Here is a 23,558-nt window from a genome sequence, read left to right as displayed (position 1 = left end):
GGTGCTTTTTTATCGAAACATTACGTTTTAAATTTGTTTATATTTTTTTTTTTTGTCAAACAAATTTGTTTATTTTTTTATTTTTGGTAAATTGTAATCTTAAAGATAAGGACAAAATTGGAAATCTAAAATTACTAAACTAAAGTTTTTCAATGGTAATAAAAAAGTGATATACAGTTTTATAATAAAACCGGGAGGTGAAGGCATGTGGTGTAGCTTGCACGTGTGGTGCGCGAGTCGAGAGGACTAAACTTGACCGGCTATAGCCAATGAACACCCGGTCACCCTTATCTTTAATTTTTTTTAATTAGATTTTCCACCCCGAATCTTTCAACAAATCTTTAATTTTTCCCTTTCTTCTTTGTTATTTTTATTTACCCCTTTTTTTATAATAATATTTTATTTTGCTATGAAACAAAAACAAAACAATCAGTCACACTACTACTACTACTACCTCAGAAGAGGGTAAGAGAGAAACAAGAGAGTATAGTACGAGCTCTTCGTCATTCTCACGAATTTTTCTTTTTTTGTTTTCGTCATCTGGGTTTTCACAAATTCTCTTCCTTTTTTAATTTTTATTATAAAATCTTTCTGAGTTTTGCAAAGTGCAAATCTTCTTTGTACTAACTGGGTTCTTTGATTTTTTTTTCTTCTTCTTCTGATTATATTCTTAATGATTTCTCCTTTTCCTATTTCTCGAAACTTGTGGTGTAAAAATTTCACATTTTTGAGGGCAGTTGAGAATAGGGCTTCTTCAATCATGTGTTTATGATGTTATACATCATTAACAAGAGTTGAATGAATCTCCTTTTTTGACCGTTGAAAAGAGAGCAAACAAACAATTAAAGCAAAGAAGGAAAAAAAGAAGAAGATTTGTGTTGTTGTTTTGTTGAAACGCTTCTTTCTTGAGAGTTATAAAGAGACATGCGTTTCTTTTTGAGCTTTCTTTGTGGCATTGTTTTCCCCCAAAATGTTGTGAGTTTTGAGAGTCTGTAAAAAACAAGAAAAAATTGGGTCTTTTTTGTTTGTTTTGGTTTCTTGAGATTCTTTTTACAAAATGCCGATGTTTCAGCCGTTAAAGAGAGATGGGTTAATTGGATTTGAAGGTGGTGGTGATGGGCAAGTCTTAGATCTGGATACTGCTGTGAAAGATGGAGTTCTGGGTGGTGTTAATGGTGGTGGTGGTGTTGTTGATGAGAAATTGGATCTGAAGACCATGGTAAAGGAGCTAGATTTACAAGATATACCTTCTGTTTTCATTTGTCCCATCTCCTTAGAGCCGATGCAAGATCCTGTGACCTTGTGTACTGGTCAAACCTACGAAAGGTCCAACATTCACAAATGGTTCAACCTAGGTCACTTGACTTGTCCCACTACAATGCAGGAGCTTTGGGATGATACGGTTACTCCTAACAAAACTCTTCACCATTTGATCTACACTTGGTTCTCTCAGAAGTATGTGTTGATGAAGAAACGCTCCGAGGATGTGCAAGGACGAGCTATTGAGGTTTTGGGGACTTTGAAGAAGGCTAAAGGTCAAGCTAGGGTTCATGCGTTGAGTGAGCTTAAGCAGATTGTTGTGGCTCATCTTATGGCGAGGAAGACTGTTGTTGAAGAAGGTGGTGTCTCTGTCATCTCTTCTCTGTTAGGTCCTTTCACTTCTCATGCTGTTGGATCTGAGGTTGTTGCGATTCTTGTGAGTCTTGATCTTGATTCTGACTCTAAATCAGGGTTGATGCAACCTGCTAAAGTTTCTTTGATTGTTGATATGTTGAATGATGGATCCAATGAGACCAAAATCAATTGCGCGAGGTTGATTAAGGGATTGGTTGAAGAGAAAGGGTTTAGAGCTGAGCTGGTCTCGAGCCATAGTTTGCTTGTTGGGTTAATGAGATTGGTTAAGGATAAGAGACATAGAAATGGAGTCTCCCCTGCACTTGGGTTGCTTAAACCAATCTCTGTTCACAAACAAGTTCGAAGCTTGATGGTTAGCATTGGAGCAGTGCCTCAGTTAGTCGATATCTTACCGTCTTTAGACCCTGAATGTTTGGAATCAGCTCTGTTTATTCTTGATGCTTTGTGTTCAGACATGGAAGGAAGAGTTGCTGTCAAAGACTCTGCAAACACCATACCTTATACCGTCAGGGTACTCATGAGGGTGTCTGAGAATTGTACTAACTACGCGCTGTCGATTCTTTGGTCTGTCTGCAAATTAGCTCCAGAAGAATGTTCGCCTCGTGCTGTTGAGGTTGGTCTTGCTGCTAAGCTGTTGCTTGTGATCCAGAGCGGGTGTGATGCAGCGTTGAAGCAGCGGTCAGCGGAGCTGCTCAAGCTCTGTAGTCTACATTATTCAGACACCATGTTTATTTCCAAATGCAAACTCACAAGGACAATCCAATAGCAACAGTTTACATCTCTTTGGCATCGATTGATCATACAACACATATCTCAGCGGATATGAAATGGTAAAATGCGAGTTGCGAATCTGCCCCTACGCCAATGTATATATAGATGAAGAGTTCGGAAGAAGCAATCCACAGATGGAAGCACAGGGAAAGAAGAAGCTGGGCGGGTATGTAATGTTTTCATGTCTGTTCGTTTTGCAATTAGCATTGGGAATTAGAAAACTTGTGTAAAGTTACCACCTTTGGTTCAATCAATTTCAGAAAAAAAAAAAGGAAAGAGAAGAATTTGAAGAAAGGAACCATATTAAGTCTCTTATTATTGTTAACCTCTCTACTTGGGGTTCTTTTGAGAGGTTGTTTTGCTTTTTGACCATTCACAACCGAAAAAGAAAAGAAGCAAAATCTTTTGACCTGAAGTTGTTAAGCCTCTTTTAAGCTTTTGAATCTTTTAAGATTAGGAAACTAGACTATAGCCTTGAGTTCATGGTTCATCATCATTATTAGTTCATCATTGTTTCCCCCGTCTTTTCATCGTCTTAAATGTGAAGTAAATATCAAAAACGTGATTCTTGAAAAATCAATCACTGTTATTGCATCGAGTGACATACCAAAGTACAGTTTGATGTGAATTTTGATTCTTATCTAATAAGTAGAGCAGAAAATGTGGTGGAGACCAAAAGTCTGCATACATTGTGGTCTGAGCTACTACTGTTGTAATGAACAATTGAAAAGAAAGTGCGATTTGACAAGTGAATCATTCACAACAATTTCTACTGTTTTTTGCGCAAAAAACACAGACTTGTATATCACTTGTGTCCTGTTTTGGAAATGAGAGACTGAGCAAATCTCTGTTTTGAGTGGGTTTGTGTATATTATACACAGTGTGATGTGAGAGCTTTTGTCTGGACATCTGTAAACAGAGTGACAGTAACCAAAACCTTTAGATGGGCCGGAATTTTTGACTTTATGGGCTTTCAAAACCTTTGTCCTCTTTTGAAGACTGAGCAAAATCATCACTATGATGAGCTTTTTTTTCTGGACATAAAAACTCTATAAAAAGTAACAGTAACCAAACCCATAGATGGGGTGGGGCTGTTGCAATTTGAACCTTATGGGCTTTTTTAGCTACGAAGTCTATTTCATTAACTATACGACGGCGTTTCATTAGCGTCAATGGTGTTGTTTAAGGTCACGATTGAATGAACTTGAGAGACTTGCTTGTGAGAGAGAGATCCCAAAACAAAACTATGGCATGGTTTGCTAGATCCATTGCGAATTCTCTGAAGATGGATGAAGACGAAGATGATGAAAAAGAAACGACGAAGGCCAAATCGATTGAAGATTCCGGTTCAGATCAACCTTCTTCTTCACAATCGTTGTTGCAAACACAGTCTCCACGAGGCGTGAAGGAAGACATCTCCGAACTCACCAAGACCTTCAGAAGTCAGCTATGGGGTGTTGCTTCTTTCCTCGCACCACCACCGCCTTCTTCTTCTTCCGATACGGCGGATCATGTTGACGAGACTCGGAAGTCATCGGATTCGGATCTCGCGGAGGGTGATGAGGATCTGATTGCTGGGATTAGGAACGATTTCGTGGAGATCGGAGGTAGATTTAGGACTGGGATCTCGAAACTCTCTGGGAACTTACCTGTATCTGAGTTTACGAAGATGGCTTCTAATTTCTGGCAATTGGGATCGGAAGGTGCTGATTCGAAGGACCGTGATGTTGCTGTTGGAGATGCGATTGGTGTTACGGAGGAAGTAGTTGTATTCGCTAGGGATCTTGCGATGCATCCTGAGACATGGCTTGATTTCCCTTTTCCTGATGAGGATGATAACTTTGATGGTGCGTTTTTCGAATCCGCAGTACATTGTTAATCAGATGCTCCTAATCACACTTTCTGATTTGAATCTGTTAGGCAAATTGTGTGAGTAATTAAGGTTATCCATGGTTTAGTTCTTTAGGGTTAGTTGGAATTGTCGTAGATCTTGGGTTTTAATTGACTTTTGTGTGAAGGCTTTTAGTGTGTTTCATCATTGAAAGAAGTGTTGTTGTTATCTTCAGACTTTGATATGACTGATGCTCAATATGAGCATGCGCTGGCCGTGGAAAACCTTGCATCGAATCTGGCTGCGTTGAGGATTGAACTTTGCCCTGCATACATGAGCGAGTATTGCTTCTGGAGGATTTACTTTGTACTTGTTCATCCAATTTTCAGCAAACATGATGCCTTGACTCTCTCTACTCCTCAGGTAAGCAACTCTCTCAACACCACTGATGTTCATTCTTGTTTTTTTCCCTCTGTTTACAAAGTTTTCGAGCTGCATTTGGATGTTATTTTTGGTTTTATGTTTCAAATTGATGATTCTCTCTGTTAAATAATGAACTTCAATAGTAGCATGTGAATTAGGTTTACAAGTTTTAATGGTAGATTTGCAAATTTTGTGGAGTGCTTTAAATTAATAATGGGGTAAAAAGTGAAACTTCTGTGATGTGAATCACTGATTTTGCGTTTTCATAAAGGTACTTGAATCAAGAGCACTATTATCTCACGAGCTGCTGCATAAGAGAAACAAAAGTCCAGTAGTGGTGCAAGAGAGTAGTGAAGCTGCTAGTGCGAATGTGGAACCTCTTTCTCTACCTACTAATCCTTCACCCAAATCAGATCCAGAACCAGAACCTGTCAAAACCATCGCTGTCGAGACAATGCATTCGACTGAGACATCTGAGTTTGAGACAGAGAAGCACACAGTTGAGAGCAAGGAGGTACAAGTTGTCGACAAGCCTGTCATGGAAGAAAGGCCAGCAGCAGCGCTTCATGACAAGCCGGTGCAGAGCCCAGTCACTGGTTCTTCACCTAGAGTAATTGATGTCCAAGTGGATGATGATGATGTTGATGGTTGGTTGAAGGATGAAGATAATGCAGGAACTGTTAGTACCGCCACCGGTACCAACCATCTTGTGCTGGATGAGGATGAAGATGTAACCTTCAGTGATCTTGAAGAAGACGACGATGACGTGCCTGTGAGTTACAAGAAATGACACCTAAATCCTTCAGACCAAAGTCAGTCACTCACTATTACTCGAAAAAAAAAGGCTGCCACTGGAAGAATAATGTCCCACGGCTGGTCAGGTAAGCAAGACAAAGAAAGAAATCAAATCGATGGGGCTTAAATGTTGATGACGAACAACATGATGCTGTATTTGTGATTGTGACCCTCTCTTTATGTTTTATTAAAATTATGTTTTGTGAATAGTTTTTGTAACACTGCCGTTTCTAAAAGAAAAATGCATGGCTTGTATTGTAAATAAAACAGCTCCAAATTGTGATGATGATGGTTATGGTGGCGAAGAAATGTTAGAGATGTCACAATATATTATAATTTGAGCTTCTTTTTTTGTTTCATTACGATTTTATGTTGACCATGCTACAAGAACTTAGTATGCGTTTTGGTCCGAAGGTCTGGTAAGGAAAAAAGACAGTGTGAATCTTCCGAATATATTGGAACACCTTGAAATGGTCGAAGAGACAAAACATATATTTAGATGTGATGGATATTGGAGGATGCCCGGAGAAAAAGAAGAAGATGCCACGTGTTACCACGTGGAACAGAACTCTCTATTGGCGGTGAGAAATGTAGCTCTGACTTACAGGAGACGCGACGGCTCGCCTCTTCCAAGGCGTTAGGCACCTCACCGTCCACGTGTCTGGCTGCGATTTCATATTCAAACCTAATTTTTTTGCATTTTTTTTTGTTTTTGGTTGCTTCTTCTTCCTTTCATTTATGGGACACACTGGTAAGAAATGTCCACCGCCATTATCCACTGGCTTTCAACTTGTTAGAATAGAAGAAAGAAAATTTAATTATGCATTAAAAAAATATTATTGCCTTAAAAATAAAAAGAAAAAGAGGTGATGAATGCAAGGCCGGCTCATTTCCAAAAATTCAGAATATATTCCTCTCCTCTTTATCATCATTTTAATAAAACCACGGCTATAGTATTTGTTATACAAATATTACTTTGGACTTGAAATAAGTACATTCCTATTATATTAATCTTGAGCTCTAATCCACCGCTTCCTTTTTGCTCTGTGCCGCTGCTCGTGCTTGAATCAATGATAATATTTAATGCTTTAGCTTTCTCAGAACTCGTAATTATATTATTTTCGCTTATTATAATAAGTGGTAGAGACTGTGTAGACTGTAGAGTAGTATTCATCGAAACTTTTACATTTTCAATTTAAATATAACGATTTGTGAAAATTTACGGGATTTTTTTGTTGATGGTCGGGTAAGACGTAAGAGTGTTTTCCATTTGATGCGAGAAAACTGCGGAATTTTAGGCTCTACCACCAATTGTGGTATTTTTACTGACACAGCCTATATGTGGCTGCATCATCAGCATATGTAAGAAAAACAAAACGAACCAAGCGAAGAGGAAAAAAAAAATGTGCATATGTAAAATAGTCTATATACAAAGATGGTGTTATATCATATTATTATTAAATTTTGCACGCATCTACCACGATGACCATGAACTTTCCTGATAAGGGTTTTTAATGAGTTTATATAATAACAATAAATATGTATATTCTTTCCTTTAATGGATTGAGAGATTTTGAAAGAAGAAGATGTTACAACTTTAAAAGACTCCATAACTGACTTTATCTATCACTCAACAAAAACACCCCATGCTTGAACTTTCCAATAAAACAACCCAATGGCTAGCTTACTTCTTCTATTACACGCATGTATTTGTCTGCATCATATCATCATATCTACTTGATTGATCAGATCAGATACCTGCACCTTCCAATAATTCACAATCTCTCTCTTTCTCTTTTGTTAACAAACTTTGACGTCACCATTTTGAATTCTTATCCAAATTCCATTTCCTTAACAGAATTTTCCTTTTTTTCTTCTCTTTCTCTTTCTCCTTCCTTCAAGATTCTTGATTCTCCCACTTTATTAGTTTTTTTTGCTCTGTTTTCAAAATACAAAAAAAAAAGTTGATTCCTTTTCTCATTTTCCCGGGAAAGTGAAAAAAGAGCTCTCAGTCTCAGCAGCTTAAAGGGTTTACCATGCTTAAGTCTCCGGGTACTAAAAATATCTCTCAAATAAAATAAAGTTTCCATTTTTTCATCTTCTTCTTCGAATCCCTCTGTAGTTATATGGATAAACTAGGGTTGAGCAAAAAAAGAGGCTATTTTGATTTTGCTCTAAAGAACAAAAAGTGGATTTTGTTAGCAGTGTCTGGTTATGGTGCTTTCAGGGTTTATCATTCTCCTTCAATCACCCAGAAAAGGAAACGTATCTCTAAGCTCTTCTCTCTTCTTCTCAACCTCGTCGAAGCTGCTTCTGACTCAGCCGAAGCCGTTAGCGTAATCTCCAAGGATCTCACTGTGTTTCTCAGATCCGATTCAGATCAAATCCCAAACAGTTTCAAACAGATTTCGAAGATCGCCAAGTCCGATGAGCTCAACTCGTCTTTAATCAGATTCACACAAGCTATGACCGTTGGATTGATCCGTGGGATTGATGATAATGAATCCGGGTCGGGTTTTACGGATCGGGTTTTGGATAAGCTGTTTACGAAACCCGGGTCGGGTTTTGCTTCCGCGATCGTTGGTAGCTTTGCGAGGAACTTAGTCGTGGCGTTTTATTCTTCTTCATCTAGCGGCTGCGGCGGTGGATCTTCGAAATTTTTTGACGCGATTTGTTCCGATGATGGGAGGAGATTAATCGGCGATTGCGTTCAGCGTTTCGTGACTACTGCGGTTTCGGTTTATCTCGATAAGACGAGTGACGTGAACGTTTTCGACGATTTGTTCGCCGGTTTAACTAATCCGAAACACGAAGATAAGGTTAAGCAAACGCTAGTAACGGTTTGTAATAACGCGGTCGAAACGTTTGTGAGAGCGTCGAGAAAACCGGTTCAACTGAACCGGTGTCAGGATTCATCTCAAACGCTGACCGTTGGATCGACGAAACAACAAGCCACGTGGATCGATCGGGTATCGTCGTCGTTATCGGTACCGAGTAACCGGAAATACGTGGTGGATGTAACCGGGCGGGTAACGTTTGAGACGGTTAGATCGTTGTTAGAAGTGTTGATCGAGAGAGCGAATGGTAAAGTGGAGAGTTACGTGGAGAAAGTGAGAGAGAGAGGGAATGAAACGAGGAGATTTGTGAGAGTTAAGACATCACTACTTCATAGTTTATGTTTGTCTTTGTGTTTACAGATTGTTGAAGCTCCATGGATCCTGACTCCAAGAAACTGATTGTTATACAAGTTCAGGCTAAAAGACAAGAAACACTTTTGTGTTTGTTTGTTTTGTTGTTGGTTTACATTCTTGGATTCATCAATCAAAATTTGATGTAAAATTGTTTTTTTTTGTTTTTTTTTTTATTTTTTTGAGAAGATATTAAGATTGTTTTTGACTTTTTTTGTTTTTTGGATAGAAAGAAATGGGTTGGTTTGAATGTTTTTTTTGGATTTGGATATTTGGATAATGATAAGTGTGGGACATTATTATTTGTTTACACTTTTGTGGATAATATATGGTATGGATATAGTTGCTGAGTGACGTGGTTGAGACAAAGGCCAATACATGTTGTTTTATGAGAAAAGAACAAGTTGATAACTCTCTCATCTTCAATTGATCTGATCATCTAACTTCAGCTCATACTTGATAGTTGATATACTACAGTACCAACTACCAAATTGGTACCAACTATAGTCTCAAGTTGCAACATCTAGAGTCTATGTACACCCGAAATGGTTCTATCCATATTATATAAAAATGAATGATTCTTTCCATAAATGGCAATGTTAGTTGCAGCTTGCAAGTATGGCAGCACCAACACATAACACACAGTACTGGAAAGTCAATTACAGCCTAAAATGTTTGAGACCTAAAGGCTTTAATTTGAACTCTTTTGAATTTCCATTGAAGCATCTTCGTCTTAATGCTTCTTTTACCCAATATTCAATTCTGCATAATTTTACGACAACGCTAATTATGCAAATTCAGTTTCTCCATAACAGAACAAAGTTATATCATCTGTTTATGATTCTAAATGTAGCCGTTTTTTATTCAAAAAAATGTAGCCGTTTGTTTACGATGAAACAACCTGCAAGGTGTTACATGGTTTTGGCTCCTTATCTAAGACTAAGACCAACCTTTTGATGATATAGTTGTGGCTATTCTAAACATAAATCATCATTCTGTTCCAAATATTGCATCTATGATCCGAGCTTAAAACTCTCTCACAAACTATAATCAAATCAAGGACTCGCCAAAAAAATTTAAACCAATGCAACAAATTAAATATTAAGCTTACATGATGGCTCATTCTTTGCAAATCAACAACAACTTGTCTCATTCTTACACTCATTTTCTAAAGTCTCGCCACTCAAAATCACCTAATAACTAGGAATCCAAATTACTGTTTTTGTTTTTCGTTATCAAAAAGGATCAATACAATAAAACTTGTATGTTTTTCACCAGAGCATGACACATCAGCTTTAAAATTCAAGTTGGTGTTGACACATCATTTAAAATCAAAAGCCAATAGAATTATAACAAATAATACACATCAACATTTTTAACCAGTAATAATCATTTTCTATTCTATGTCACTTTCTCTCTATTGAGAAAACCTAGCCACTCTTCCTTTGTTAGTTGTACAGCGATGTCTCATCTCGAGTTGTATCGTGATATCAGTCATGTTGGAGTTAACGAGATTGTGGCCAAAATAGATCCCGATTTCAATCGTTTAAGGCTATGGATGGTTTAGGAAATATATAGTGAATCCAGTTGGAGGAATGAACGATGATTAGACATTAGGGATGGGCAAAAAAACAGAAATCCGAAAAACCGAACTGAACCAAACCGAAATAAATGGTTTGGTTTGGTTATGGTTAAATCTAAAAATCCTTTTGGTTTTCATTTTAATTAACCATTTGGTTTAGGTTTGGTCTGGTTAAAAACCGTAAAACCAAATTACTTTTTTGGTTTTTATAAAAATTTAGGATAATTAGATATAATTACTAATTAGTTTCTCAAGCTTACAAATTTATATTGTATAACAATATCAATATTTTTTTTCTTTATCGGGCTTTAATTATTGATCTCCTATTAATCTATCGAATTACAAAACCTTAACCTAAGTCTCTATTTCCTAACCTATATATATTCATAATTACTTTTATGCTTATTTTTAGTTATGTATATCAACTATTTATTTTTTAGAAGCATGAAATAACCGTTAAAAACTAGAACCAAACCAAAACCGAACCAAACTGTGATACATATGGTTTTTATATGGTTTCATTACTGATGAAACCGAAAAAACCATAAACCAAAAAAACCGAACCGTAACCAAACCAAATTACATATGATTTCTATATGGTTCCATTTTTATATAACCAAAAAAACCGTAAACTGAACCGAAACCAAACCGAAAAACCGAACGCCCACCCCTATTAGACATTACTGGCTTAGGGACTCTAAACTCGAACTTAAACCCACCTTGAAGAACTTGATCGAGCATGTAGATTGAAGCTAATACAAAGCATAAATATTAAGGAATCATATTTAGGGATGAAGAAGACAGCGTGGGCGTGAGAAGACAGCGTGGGCGTGAGAAGACAGCGTGGAGATCACTCTCGGAGGGATCATAGGGTAAGCCTTTGCCGTAGCCATAGGCAAATTTTCTGAAGTTAGAGTGCCACGAAGCTTAGTTTGCGTTTCTGAAGTTTCAGTATCTCTAAATGGGTGTTTCTTATGCCTTTTTGTTTGTACAAATTGTGGATATTATGAAGTTTTTGATGTCAATCTTACTCGAGACAAATGGACTGGTAAATCAGGGTTTTGCGTCTTCTGCGTGTGAAGATCAAAGAAGTACCACTCTTGTTGTTGGTTATTGAAGCTCTTCTTTTGATGACTCTTGCACATTGTTTTTATGTGCATTTCGGTGTGGTAATTTATTGATTTGAATGGAGCTGAATGTTGGCACAAGTCATTAGGATGGATAACCATTGTGGCAAATATGTTAAGTGGGAAGAAGAGGATGAATAGTATGCAGAGCTTTTGAAAGGGGAGAGTGTACTCGTGGGGTTTCTTGCATCATGTTTACATGCAATCGATCTTGAATAAACCCTTTTATGTCGTGAGGTTCACTAAGAAGCAATAATTTGGATTCTAAATAAAGATGGACATCCTCATTCACACGCAAACAATTTGTACTTCTCCACAAACATTTGTAATTAGAAGCTTTGACAGTTCTTCACGGTAATTCAATCAAACTTAAAAGCTAATTCTGTATCATCAATTCCAAAAGCTAATTGGCCTGAGCTACTACTTTTTAATGAACAATTGTAAAGAATATGAGATTGGACAAGTGAATTATTCAACAATTTCAAATCTTTTTTGGAAATGAGAATCTGAGCAAATCTCTGTTTTTGAGTGGGTTTGTATATATTACACTATTACAGTATAACTCTGTAAGCAAAACCTTTAAATGAGCCAGAATTTTGACTATAGGCTTTAGCAACGAAGCTCATTCAGTTAATTCACAACAACATTGCTTGAGTTAAATGTTAGCGTGTGTGGCACACCATAGCCATGAAACTTTTGTTGCTCGTCTAACTTATAAGTTGTAAGTCATAACTCGTCAAAGTTAATCGGAAAAAGAAGAAAAAAGCTCTCTCTCACTCTAAGATCTGAGAGAGTGAAAATTTTCCCAGTTAAAAAAACCATCCGATTTTATAATATATTTTTATTTCGAATTATATTTTCGGTTTGGTATTTTTTTGGTATTTTTCGTTTGTTTAGTAAAAGTAATTTGTTTGTCTATTGTTTAATTAAAATAATAAGAAAATATAATAATGAAAATAATAAAAACACAAAAATAGTCAAGTAGATAATAATTTGCATTGATATTTTTCAAAAACTTTATTAATTATACTATTTGATATCAAACAATTTATATTAAATTATAATTTTAAAAATATAGTAAAATACGAAATAAAAATATTTTATAAAAGAAAAAATATAAAAGTAATCCCGCGGCGTAGCGCGGGTTTAACCTAGTAGATAATAAAGTTTTGATTATTACAAATTTTGTTCTTCGAGGGCCTTGGCCCATAATGAATTGTATCATTCTCTATCGGCCCAGTCAAAAGCCGGCCATAAGTTAGAGACATAGATAGAGTCATTTTGTCTAGTCGTCTAGAAAAGTAAAGTCTTCACTTCACAAGAAAAGTCAACTACTTATTTTTTTGCCCAGTCAACGCGTCTAATTTTAGGACCAAAATACAGCTGGTTGTTACAACCAAACTCGAAAGTTCTTGTTCCACGCAGAACCAAATCTTTGTTGTGACTTTATACAAAAGAAAATTACTTATTATATAGCTAAGCTATATTAAAATCCATAATCATACAACAACGAGTGTGAATAATAAGAACTCTCTCAAATTAACCAAAAGAAAAACAAAAAATTAAAATAGCAAATAACAAAAACAAAACAGAAAGTGCAGAGTGAGTGATATAGGTTTGATAATGTAAATATATAGTTAATTAATTGCTTTAATATGTAGAATTAAATCTAAGGCTTGTGATTCTGAGTGTAAATATAATCGGTGTGCACCACAAGGGATCGTCTTATCAAGCATTCTTCTTCTCCAATTCCGTTGCAGCTTTCTTCTTCAACCATGTCCCCCTCAATTTCCTATACAAAATATGCGCGTCAGTATTAAATTCAAAGTTACTTCCGGTATATAAATTTACACTATTTAGTACTCTTGTGATAAAATGAAAACTATAACATGAGACAAATCGAAAGAGTGTATATCAACTTTTTAAAAATTTTAACGGCTTAATTACGAATATATTTTTTAATATATATATATATATATGTATCGTTGAAATCTTTTAAAAATAAATATATATATTGACATATACATATTTTCTTACAAAAATATGGAAATTCCGTTTAGTAATTTTTGATAGTTCCTTGAAAATTCTTTCGAATGACCCATTTTTTGTAGTGATACTTCAAAAATCATTCATGAAATTTTTATTATTATTTTATTTATCTATACTTTAGAATTTTAGAGTAAGGCTTAGAATAATCTAGCTAGAATCGATCATGTATTCTTTCTATGCTAATGCGCCGAACATACTCCGAGAGATTCTTGGTTCTTTATATATGTTTCGAGTTTAACGATTCTGAAATAGACATAAAGAAGTTAGCAAACCTTGACGGAGTTTTCTCTGGATGAAGCGGTGGTTGCCGTGGGAGTCAGCCTGGCTGCGTAGGTTAGCGTAGAGCAAAGCAAGAGAGCGATGATGAAAATGGTTGTGAACTTAGCCATATTGATTTGCAAAGGAGAGAGAATGGTAGAGGGATGGAGACTTATTATTAGATGTGAGGATGAATAGAAGATGAAGTCAATTAGGTGAATTTATAGTGAAACTGAAACACGAGTTGACAAACAGGGAGATGCTGCCAAATGTGAACCATACAAACTTGTAAAGTATAAAGTTAACTAACTTTATGGCGTCATAAAACGATTCATATATATCGCTAGCTCAAATTAATTGAATTTAGTTTTATGTTACTTAGTAATAATTATATAAGAAGATGCTCTTTATTCAGGCCGTGTTATATATAGTAGATTAATTTATGGCCCTACAAAATTATTTGATGTTGTTGTTGTGTGTGAATGATTGCTCGAAAAAGCAAAATATCATGTGATCAGGGAAAAAGAAAGGTTACCGTTGGATGAGAAACTTTTTCTTTTTAATTTCGGAAAACATTATAAATTAAACAGTGAGTGGGTATTATTAAACTTCCATTTTGCCGCTAAAGTTATCAAAATATGTATGTATAGTGTTTTAATGCAAACAAATTTTCATTTAATTATTCGCCATTTTTGCATGTAATATGAGTAGATTTATAGCCGAATTGTATAATATAATGTGGAAATTAGTCATAGTCAAATTTTATATCTCTATGACTCCATAATATGTCACCCTATTATAAATGTGTGTATTATATAAAAGAAACCATTTCGTCGAAGGTTGAAGAAACTTAACGATATATATATGAGCGGGAAAATTCACCTAATTATTCTCACGTGCAGCTAAATGGAAACGAGACCTGTGAAAAAATAAACTGATGTCAGATGTAATAATAATATTTGACCATTACTTAGTTTTTTTACTAAACTAACCATTTTATCAAAAACAGTTGATAGAGTAGTTTTAACTTTCAGGTTATTCTAGAACGCCGTCGAAGATAGAAGAACGTCATCCCACCTCATAGTTGAATGCTGTTTTTGTTTGTTTCGACAACCTTTTTTTTATATATAGTAGAAGTATAAGAAGGAACTGATCGTACCAAAATAAATACATAAAACGAGCATATGCATTACGAGTTTACGACATATGTTTTGCGTGTAATATGTAGTAATTAATAACATGTGATCTTTCTTTTGATAATCAACAAAAAAAATTTTGATATAAAGATCATAAAGAAATGTAAAGGGAGTACAATACTAGCCAATGTTTATCAAAAATAAAATACTGGACAAAGAAACAAAAAAACGCGCATGACATCTTAATAATTAAGGCATATTAGTGCAAAATTCTGGTCAAAAGAATATAGGGAATAGAGAGGTTATAGCAAAGTCTTGTTACACTTTTCATCAAACATATAGTGAATATTTTAATTCCATTCACATTTATGCATACATCACACGTACCGTAAGCTTATTACTTGCAGATTTCGACTTTATTCCTGTGATCACATCTCATATGTATACGAGTTCATTGATTAAGTGAGTCGGTTCTGAACCGATCAATATATTCGTTTTTAAAAGCAGATATGGTTGCGATCGTGGATATCGATATATTTGTTTAGTCTGATCTTTTTGGTTACTCTGTTACGAAAGAATTCAAGAACTAATTAATATGAAAAATAAACAAAGGAATATAAATGTTGATGAGCATCTTCCAAACCCGAAAGTTTAAAGAAGAAAGTATTTTCAATTGTTGTTGGATTAAGACTAAGTACCCCAAACATTCTTAATTCGGGTCAAGACTCAAGATCCAAACCCCAAAATATTCGTAATTATCTTTCTTTTTATCCAACACACGAACAAACATATATTCTTCTTGGGACGTGAATAATTCTTTATTTTCTTTTTTTTCTTGCCATGTTTTAAAAATAGGTGAGTTTTTTTTTTCTTACCAAATTTCAATAGCTCTTTTCTTACTTACTGTTTTCTTTGATTTTTTGTTTACATAACATTCTAGGTTAGTAACAATAAAATGCCATTATTCTAGATATGGTACGTTGAATTTAGCAAGAATAGAAAGTTCTTAATATAAATAATTATCTCATATCCGTTTTAGTCTTCGAGATTTCTATGACTATTATTTAACGTCGCTCCAAATAGTTATGTAACTGATGTGGTTTGATTTGATATTCAATGGTATACGTGAGACAATTAAAAACACATGAAAAAAGTGAGGAAAAATAATGCTTATATCACAAATCAAAAATTGATTGACATAGATTGTTTTCTAGTATATGGATAATTCATAAATGTCACAATAAATGAGAATGTATGACCAATTCTAAATCCATTTAGACTTTTTTGAGTGTTTCTTTTATTTTTATTTTTTGGGTTCATGTCTTATTGTATTACTTAAACAAGAAATGGTGAGGAGGTAGCATCAAAAACAATAAGACATTTTTTTGCCTAAAAATCTACCAACACATTAGCTAAACCTTTGTCATGTAATAAAAACAAATTCTTTGATTACATTTCAAGGTTCCAAGGTTCAGCCAATGTCGGGAAAATGATATATAAGCTCATTCACGCTATCGTTATATTTGAAAAGGGATACCATATGACAAAACCATTTGAAAACGGGTCCTTGCATTATTGATCCAAGGCATCATGATCTTCTCCAAACTTACATTAGCAAAAGTGTCTACTTTTAAATGTAAACCATTCACGCTATTGTTTCTTGGTTTGAGATCTTCTTCCTCTTTCGTTTACGTTTTTCATGTCTTAATTCTTTTATGAAACTATTACTCAGCAAAAAGGGTTTCGCTATATACAGTAATACAGAACAAAATCGTATTATCTTTACCCCAAATTCATATTTTAGTCTTATATATTTTTGGCCGGATCATTGCCATTCCAGCTTGTTTACATTTAAAAGTAGACACTTTTGCTAATGTAAGTTTGGAACCACAAGTATCGTTTATAAGGGGACTCGTAGGGTCAATAGGTTTTGACATTCTGAAAATTCCCGCTTGCATGTGAACACACGCGAATCATAAAATGGTTCAAGAAGTATAAGAGTAAGACGTTCACATTGGTCAATATTACCTTATTCTAAAAAGATAATAATGACTTAAAAAGTTTCGTAATCTTAAGACTTTTATTGAAACGATCAAAATGAAACTATATAAGATTAGATAACGATGTTTCCATTAAGGAAAAAAAAGATTATCAACATTTTGATAGTGGTTTGCCTGGTTGGACAGTTTTGACTTACAAAAAAATCTCTACAGATCAATAAAAAAAATAATTTCTCCGGATGAGATTTATTGAAGGAAATACCATAAACCCAATATTACGTACCTATCTCTCTTAATAAGCTCAATTGAGCATGATCTATCTCTTTGCCTTGACACTGCTAACAAGGAGAAGCAAAAAGACCTTTCTGCCGACAATTTTTGAGATTAATTTCTCATAATTGATTAAAATAGTGCATTAAATAAATTACGTAGCATATGTCCAGAAACAAATAACAAATTAGTTACAGTTTTTCCAATTTAGTCTGACTTCGGATAAGTGAAGAGAGTATAGATGAAAATATAAAGATTGAAGAGTATACACTAGATTCAGTACGGACTGATACATTTATTGGGCCTTGTGCAACTGTGCATTATATTTCTAAAGTATGCAGTCTATATTTTATACACGTTACTAACTTAGATAGGCCTTTTATGTTTCAACAATCTTGGACTAATACTCATTTAGATAGGCCTTTTATGTTTCAACAATCTTGGACTAATGCAATAAGATGTATTCGTTTCATGGAAGTATCATGGGCCATATGTTTTAGCTCCTCCAACAATTGTATATGTTGGCACCCACGTTTTAGAAATCACTAGGCAACGTAGGACGACTAATATTGACTTAGCGCCTAACAAGAAAATCCGAGATTAAATAGAAATTAATTAGATATTAGTTTTAAAGTTATTTAATTAAATTAAAAATATAAATATATATATATATATATAATTATATTTATGTTGAAAACATTAAATAAAATATAAAACTATGATATTATTATATAATTATAGTAACACATCAAAACATAATTTAATTTTTTTATATATGTGATATATTAGTTATTGTAAAACATCACAAATTCTTAATTTACATGTCTAAATAACAAAAAAAAATTAATTTATATTTAGCTTCAAAAATAATCGGTATATAAAAAAATAAGCAGAAAATAATCAGATTAGACGGATTATAATTAAATTCGACAGACATAACTAATTAATCGTTGCTAAGCAGAAATTAGTTATTAATTGAAATGCAGAAGATAGGCCAACAATTCTACAGAATGTAATTGGTGGTAGGCAGAAATTTTTAAAATAGGGGTTGGCACCAATTCCATAGAAGAGATTAATAGTGGTTTGCTGTCCTTTTTTACTCGGCTGACTTCTATACTGCTCTTCAATAATGCGATCAAGATGAGTTGTAAATTTATTTTCTTTTCTTTGGGAAGTCAGAGAATCCAATAGATCACCAAAATTCCAGTATTTGTATTTCTTCTGACTAGTTTTATATGTTAGACGGATTTTTAATCTGATCAATGGTGATACAAACAATGACAGTAACATATATTTTTGGGTTACAAGTTATTGGTTATTTATTTCTTATTTAAACGTATTATTTTAGTGAAATAGAGAACTAAAAGAAATTACATTCTCTACTGCTTAGAAAACTTACAAGTATAGCTTTTCCTCACTAATTCATGAAAAACACATAACTAATACCTTAGCCGGTAGAACATCTTAGTCGCACAAACACCTTCATTATGTTATTTTCAGAACTACAAGTTGGTAGTGTTTTTTTTTTGTTTCATTGTATGAGTAAGTTGTGACCATTGGTCAGTTCTTTAAAGGAAAGTTATTATAACTATTGGTTGCAAATAACTTTAAACTAGTATTAAATTTACAAAAAAAAAAAAAAAGTTAAAGTGGTCGTGTACATGAAACATGATCTCCAACAAACTTGAAACATTATAAAGTCAGAAGAGTTTGATAATTAAGCTATGTTTTTTTCTGCTTGCAACTTTTGTGGTATTCCTTAGGAACGGCTTCTTTAAAACTGCTTTGCTGTTAAGAAAACTACCATGTAGAATATTCTCTATCTCAAGTCCCTTTTGTTCGTAGAATAATCAATCAGCAATCATAGTAATTATCGATCAAATTAATTCATCAGTCACTAAGAATTTATGTTTCTAATTTGGTTATTAATTAGTACACATGATCCTCAGTAACATTTTTTATACAAATTACTAAAATTTAAGCTTTTAATTCATTTCAATACTTAACTACACCCACAAACGCGTAAAACCACATCGAACTAAGTTTGAAAGCCATCTTTACATCGTTATAGATAAAAAGAAAGTCTTAGGACCGTCAATTTACTAAATATATACGACAACTTTTCGAAAGACATGTATTTAAAAACAAGACGTAATAACTAATAACATTGATTAAATCTTATCACATTGAATTATATAATTCAAGACAAACCTTTTGTTATATAAAATTCAAAGGTGTAAGCTTCTTAGCCGCTTTAGTAACAATTTTATATTTATCCTAGAATATTGTGATTTTAAATACAAAAGTATGCCGACCAAAAAAATTAAATTTAGATATACAGTGGTATATATGCATGCATATAACTATATCAGCATCTATTTTTATTTTTCCTTTTTTTTTGTATAGGTATAGAGAATGCTTTTTCATTTTTTGTTGGTCCATAACTTTATCTCCTGTCTCAGAACGTAGATTTCACTAACTATATTTGCAGTTACATATACCAGAAAAGAAAGGAATCTTACCTCCAAAAAAACAAAATGAAAATATAAATAAAACATATGATTCCATTGTCAACTTTTGTAACGAGATTTAGACTTGCACATGTTGCAAAAACAAAAGAACACAGCAAAAACAAAACCATACAATACCACAACTTACAAGACTTTGCCTAAACCAGAATTAAACATTTTATTTTTACCAATCATACTTTTAGCAAACACATGCATAACCATTTGAATATTAACTCCAGTATATACTATACAACAAAGTATATTTACCATATATACCACATCTCTTTTGGTCTTATTGTTTTTAGTTAAAAAAAAAAATCGAGTATTGATTGTATGACAATTCTCTTAACTTAGAGTTTTCAACAGAGTCATGGTCATTTGACCAATTCACTTGAATCTTTTACACCAATGTGCTTGATTTGAGTTACACAAAAGATAATTACTTTGAGCAATCTGAGGTATGGGATCTCCAAATTACTTTGAGTTACATCTAATCCTGTGCCGACACGTACCAAACAATTTGTCTGATGGCTGATGCGACTAATTTTCTCATTTTTGGTCTTTCTCTTTTCTTTTTTAAGGGAAAAAGAACTCAAAGGAAAAGATAAAAAGAAAAGTTATGAAAAAGTAACCATCATCAATTTAATATAATTTTTTTACTACTTTCTGACCAAAATACCCTCGTGTAGGCTTGTCCATAAATACCAGCCTCCAACAATGCAATTCTTCCCTTTTCCCCTTCTAATCTCTCTCCCATCTCTTCAATTTTGATATCATTTATATGCGTTTGTCCATCTTTGTTACTTTCCGGTTAAGCATTATAAACCATGATGTCTACTATTTCCCCGGTTTTCTCAGCTGAACCGAGTCTAGCAACCTTTGTCCCAGCTTTCGAAACCGGTTTCACCCCATGGGACATTTCACACCTCTTCTCGGTCTTCGACTCATCATTGGATACAATACAGAGTCCGGCCCATGACTTTGCTTCTGTAAACCGGACCAGCTCAGACGTTTCTCCGACCGAGGAGAATACGGATGAACGTAAAAAGAAACGGAAATTATCGAACCGGGAATCGGCTAAACGATCAAGAGAGAAGAAACAAAAGCACTTGGAGGAGATTAGTATCCAGCTAAACCAGCTCAAGACTCAGAACCAAGAATTGACGAACCAGCTCCGGTACGTTTCATATCATTGTCAACGAACAAACACGGAGAATGAACGTCTGCGTTTGGAGAACCGTATTCTCCAAGATAAGTTGTTGAACATGAGACAAGTTTTGATGTTTCGTCAGATCGAACGAAGCTTAAACTGTTCCACTTGGCCATGCGACAACAGTACTGTTGTTACCGTCCAACAGGATCCGTCGATGATATACTAATCATGTTAAAGTTTGAGATCATTAAAACGGGAGAAGCTTTGTAAAAAATTATTTTTAAAATGCATGGATGTCTTATAACGTACGTTAGCAAATTATATTTCGCATTTTTATATCTCTGTTTTAATGAAATAAAGTAATTAAATTTTCGTGATTAAAATTTTTAACAAAGAAATGGGTCACTGGCAGATTTGTCGAGAACCTTTCTCAACTTGTTTTCTTTTTCAATCTTCTCTTTTAACTTTAATTTGTGTGAATATAATTTAACATTGTCATTGTATTTTCAAGATATAGCACGAGCGAATTATTAAATGAATGTAATTTTTAACATCTCTATATACGTCATACAAAGTTATATCGCGTTAGTAAGGCCTCGTAAAACAAGTCGATCATCGAGGTGATTACTTATAGTAATTTAATAAGAAGAGAATTAGGAAAACGAAGAAGAATTTGGTCAGCACAACTAACCATATATTCCAAGCATAAATTCTAAAACGTCACTTTAATTTATAAAAGATTAATGATCCTACAACTTACTACTACTAGTGATCAAATTTTAAAATATTCCGGTGAAAATGATTAAAATGACGCGTGTGTCGACAAAAATAGATTAGTCTTGGGATCAATATATAATTCTGTGGTCTAAAATACAGATTGCGAGACCTAGGTCCTAATTAATTAGAGACCTATGTCCTAATTAACTAGTAATAATTTTATTTGATGTAATGCTTTGTTTGAACATGATTATATGTATTTCGAGTCTAAGTTAAGCCAATAAAAGCAAAACAAATAGGCTTAATTAGTAATTGTAAGATATACAAGGTAAGAAATTAGGTTGATGATAATGATGGTTTTATGACCAAATAGGTCCATTAGGCATTAGTCATGTACTAATTGACTACACTTATTTAAATCCTATTTAGCTAAATTATAGTCTTAATACACATACAAGGGCACACATATGTGTATGTTAATAACCTTTCACGGGCACACATGATTATATGTATTTCGGAAGTTTTAGGCTCTCACTAACCTTTCACGAGATATGGAGGCATGTTAATAATAATACCAAGGTTATTTAATTAAATTATTATAATAATATGCATATTAAAATACGAATGTTTATTTACTTTGTGGTAATGCATGAGAGGGCGAAATGAGGATTATAAAAACTAATAAAGATGTGGCCATGATTTGATTTAGATAAATAAAGATTACGGTGTAAATCACGACACGTGTTTATGCATTATTGCGTATTTTTCTACTTTTTGTTTGGTTCTCAAATGCCAGTCTAACCTAGAATCAGCTTGATTGCAAACATTAGCTTAACTTTAAAATAGTCATAAACAAATTTTCAGTAAGCTCTTTCCAAAACATTTGTAATTACTTTTTCTGGCGTAAGCTTTAATGGTTGTGATATGATATTTAAGTTTTCTTATGCACTGAATTATATCATCTGTTTCTTTTGATTATGCGCCCTCAAACTCTTGTTATTGATGGATATGTTAAAAGATGGTGCATCACGCTTTAAATCAGTTAAATTTTTAATGGACTATTGACGATTACACTCGTCCATATACTGTATATTGGTCAAATTTTGGTCCCACTGTCCATCTATTAACAATAAAGATATTTTCTTTTTGTAATATTTTTGGTCATCTTTATGTTTTTGAGGAAGAAAAGAAAGATAAAAAGAGTAAATAAAAATCTGATTTTGATATTTAGACAACTTGAGAGATATTTTACTTCGAGTTTGGAACCTTTTACATGATCTTGTAATTCGACGACAGATGGAAAAATAAAAAAGGGAGAAAACTCAATAACTTGAAGATCTTTTTGTGTTCGTGATAAGACGCTTTACTTGCATTCACATTCAAAATACATATTGGAAAGTAAGAAAAATTAATTAACAGAAGAAAAATGATCTTATACAATGACTGAAATTGGAATGAGAATTAATCTTTAACAGAAGGAGCTTTGCAAGAAACTAGTGATTTAAGACTAATCTTCTTCCCTTTAGACACAACCTTATCATCGTCAATATTTATAGGATTTGAACACTTCCTCATCGCAATAAGGAAAGGATCATCATCATCGTCAAGTTTAATATCATTTGAACACTTTCTCAACGCCATAAGGAAGGGATCATCATCGTCTTCTTCTTGTCCCTTTCCCGTCTTTTTCCATTTCATCATACATGATGATTTAACTACCGAGGAAGATCTAACCAGACGTTTTGATGATAACGGATATGGTGGTGGCAAAGGTAGCAATGATGGTACCACCATTTTGTCATCGATATTTGACGTTACGTCGTCTATCTCTAATTCATCTTTATTTGATAGTGATGCTGAATCTTGAGGCAATGATGCTGACAAAGGCAATTTATTTTTGTGAGATGACATGGTTTTATTATGTGACTAGTGATCAAAATCGATGATATACGAATAGACTAGCTAACTATACAATGTGTCTATATATATATTATACGATTTCGTTAGGTTTTGAGTGGGGGATTGAGACATGATAAGACGTGAACAACTTGAAAGAAAAAACAATTAAGGAGGTGACACATGCTTGTGAAGTTGTTATATAATGTTATGGTTA

At 33.8% G+C, this 23,558-nt stretch overlaps 6 protein-coding genes across 6 annotated transcripts; 4 read left to right on the top strand and 2 right to left on the bottom strand.

Annotated features, from left to right (window-relative positions):
• The first annotated feature begins 369 nt into the window (after positions 1-369).
• LOC104791209 (ARM repeat superfamily protein) lies at positions 370-2,821 on the top strand. The gene has a single exon (XM_010517043.3). The coding sequence runs from the start codon at positions 1,058-1,060 to the stop codon at positions 2,399-2,401; it is 1,344 nt and encodes a 447-aa protein (XP_010515345.1). The 5' UTR covers positions 370-1,057; the 3' UTR covers positions 2,402-2,821.
• A 666-nt stretch (positions 2,822-3,487) lies between these two features.
• On the top strand, positions 3,488-5,722 carry LOC104791208 (uncharacterized). Its single transcript, XM_010517041.3, has 3 exons — positions 3,488-4,253; positions 4,473-4,660; positions 4,932-5,722. The coding sequence occupies exons 1-3, from the start codon at positions 3,605-3,607 to the stop codon at positions 5,448-5,450; spliced, it is 1,356 nt and encodes a 451-aa protein (XP_010515343.2). The 5' UTR covers positions 3,488-3,604; the 3' UTR covers positions 5,451-5,722.
• A 170-nt stretch (positions 5,723-5,892) lies between these two features.
• LOC109133331 (uncharacterized) lies at positions 5,893-7,161 on the bottom strand. Its single transcript, XM_087456160.1, is given in 4 exon segments — positions 5,893-6,051; positions 6,054-6,096; positions 6,098-6,184; positions 7,144-7,161. Coding segments are annotated over 4 exon segments (249 nt in total). The 3' UTR covers positions 5,893-5,950.
• Positions 7,001-8,955, top strand: LOC104791207 (protein PHLOEM PROTEIN 2-LIKE A10). Its single transcript, XM_010517040.3, has one exon. The coding sequence runs from the start codon at positions 7,582-7,584 to the stop codon at positions 8,689-8,691; it is 1,110 nt and encodes a 369-aa protein (XP_010515342.1). The 5' UTR covers positions 7,001-7,581; the 3' UTR covers positions 8,692-8,955.
• Positions 8,956-12,797: 3,842 nt separating this feature from the next.
• PSK4 (phytosulfokine 4 precursor) lies at positions 12,798-13,861 on the bottom strand. The gene is made up of 2 exons (XM_010517039.3): positions 13,674-13,861; positions 12,798-13,144 (listed from the first exon to the last, which is right to left on the bottom strand). Exons 1-2 carry the CDS (start codon positions 13,788-13,790, stop codon positions 13,022-13,024), a joined length of 240 nt encoding a protein of 79 aa, XP_010515341.1. The 5' UTR covers positions 13,791-13,861; the 3' UTR covers positions 12,798-13,021.
• Positions 13,862-20,300: 6,439 nt separating this feature from the next.
• BZIP5 (basic leucine-zipper 5) lies at positions 20,301-21,111 on the top strand. The gene has a single exon (XM_010517038.3). It carries the CDS (start codon positions 20,403-20,405, stop codon positions 20,952-20,954), a length of 552 nt encoding a protein of 183 aa, XP_010515340.1. The 5' UTR covers positions 20,301-20,402; the 3' UTR covers positions 20,955-21,111.
• The last annotated feature ends 2,447 nt before the right edge of the window (positions 21,112-23,558 follow it).

Source organism: Camelina sativa, chromosome 6 (assembly GCF_030686135.1).
Source record: "Camelina sativa cultivar CO46 ecotype springtype chromosome 6, ASM3068613v1".
In the NCBI taxonomy this organism is placed as follows: Eukaryota; Viridiplantae; Streptophyta; class Magnoliopsida; order Brassicales; family Brassicaceae; genus Camelina; species Camelina sativa.
Note: the sequence above shows the minus strand (reverse complement) of the source record. Positions and strands in the feature narration are given on the sequence as shown.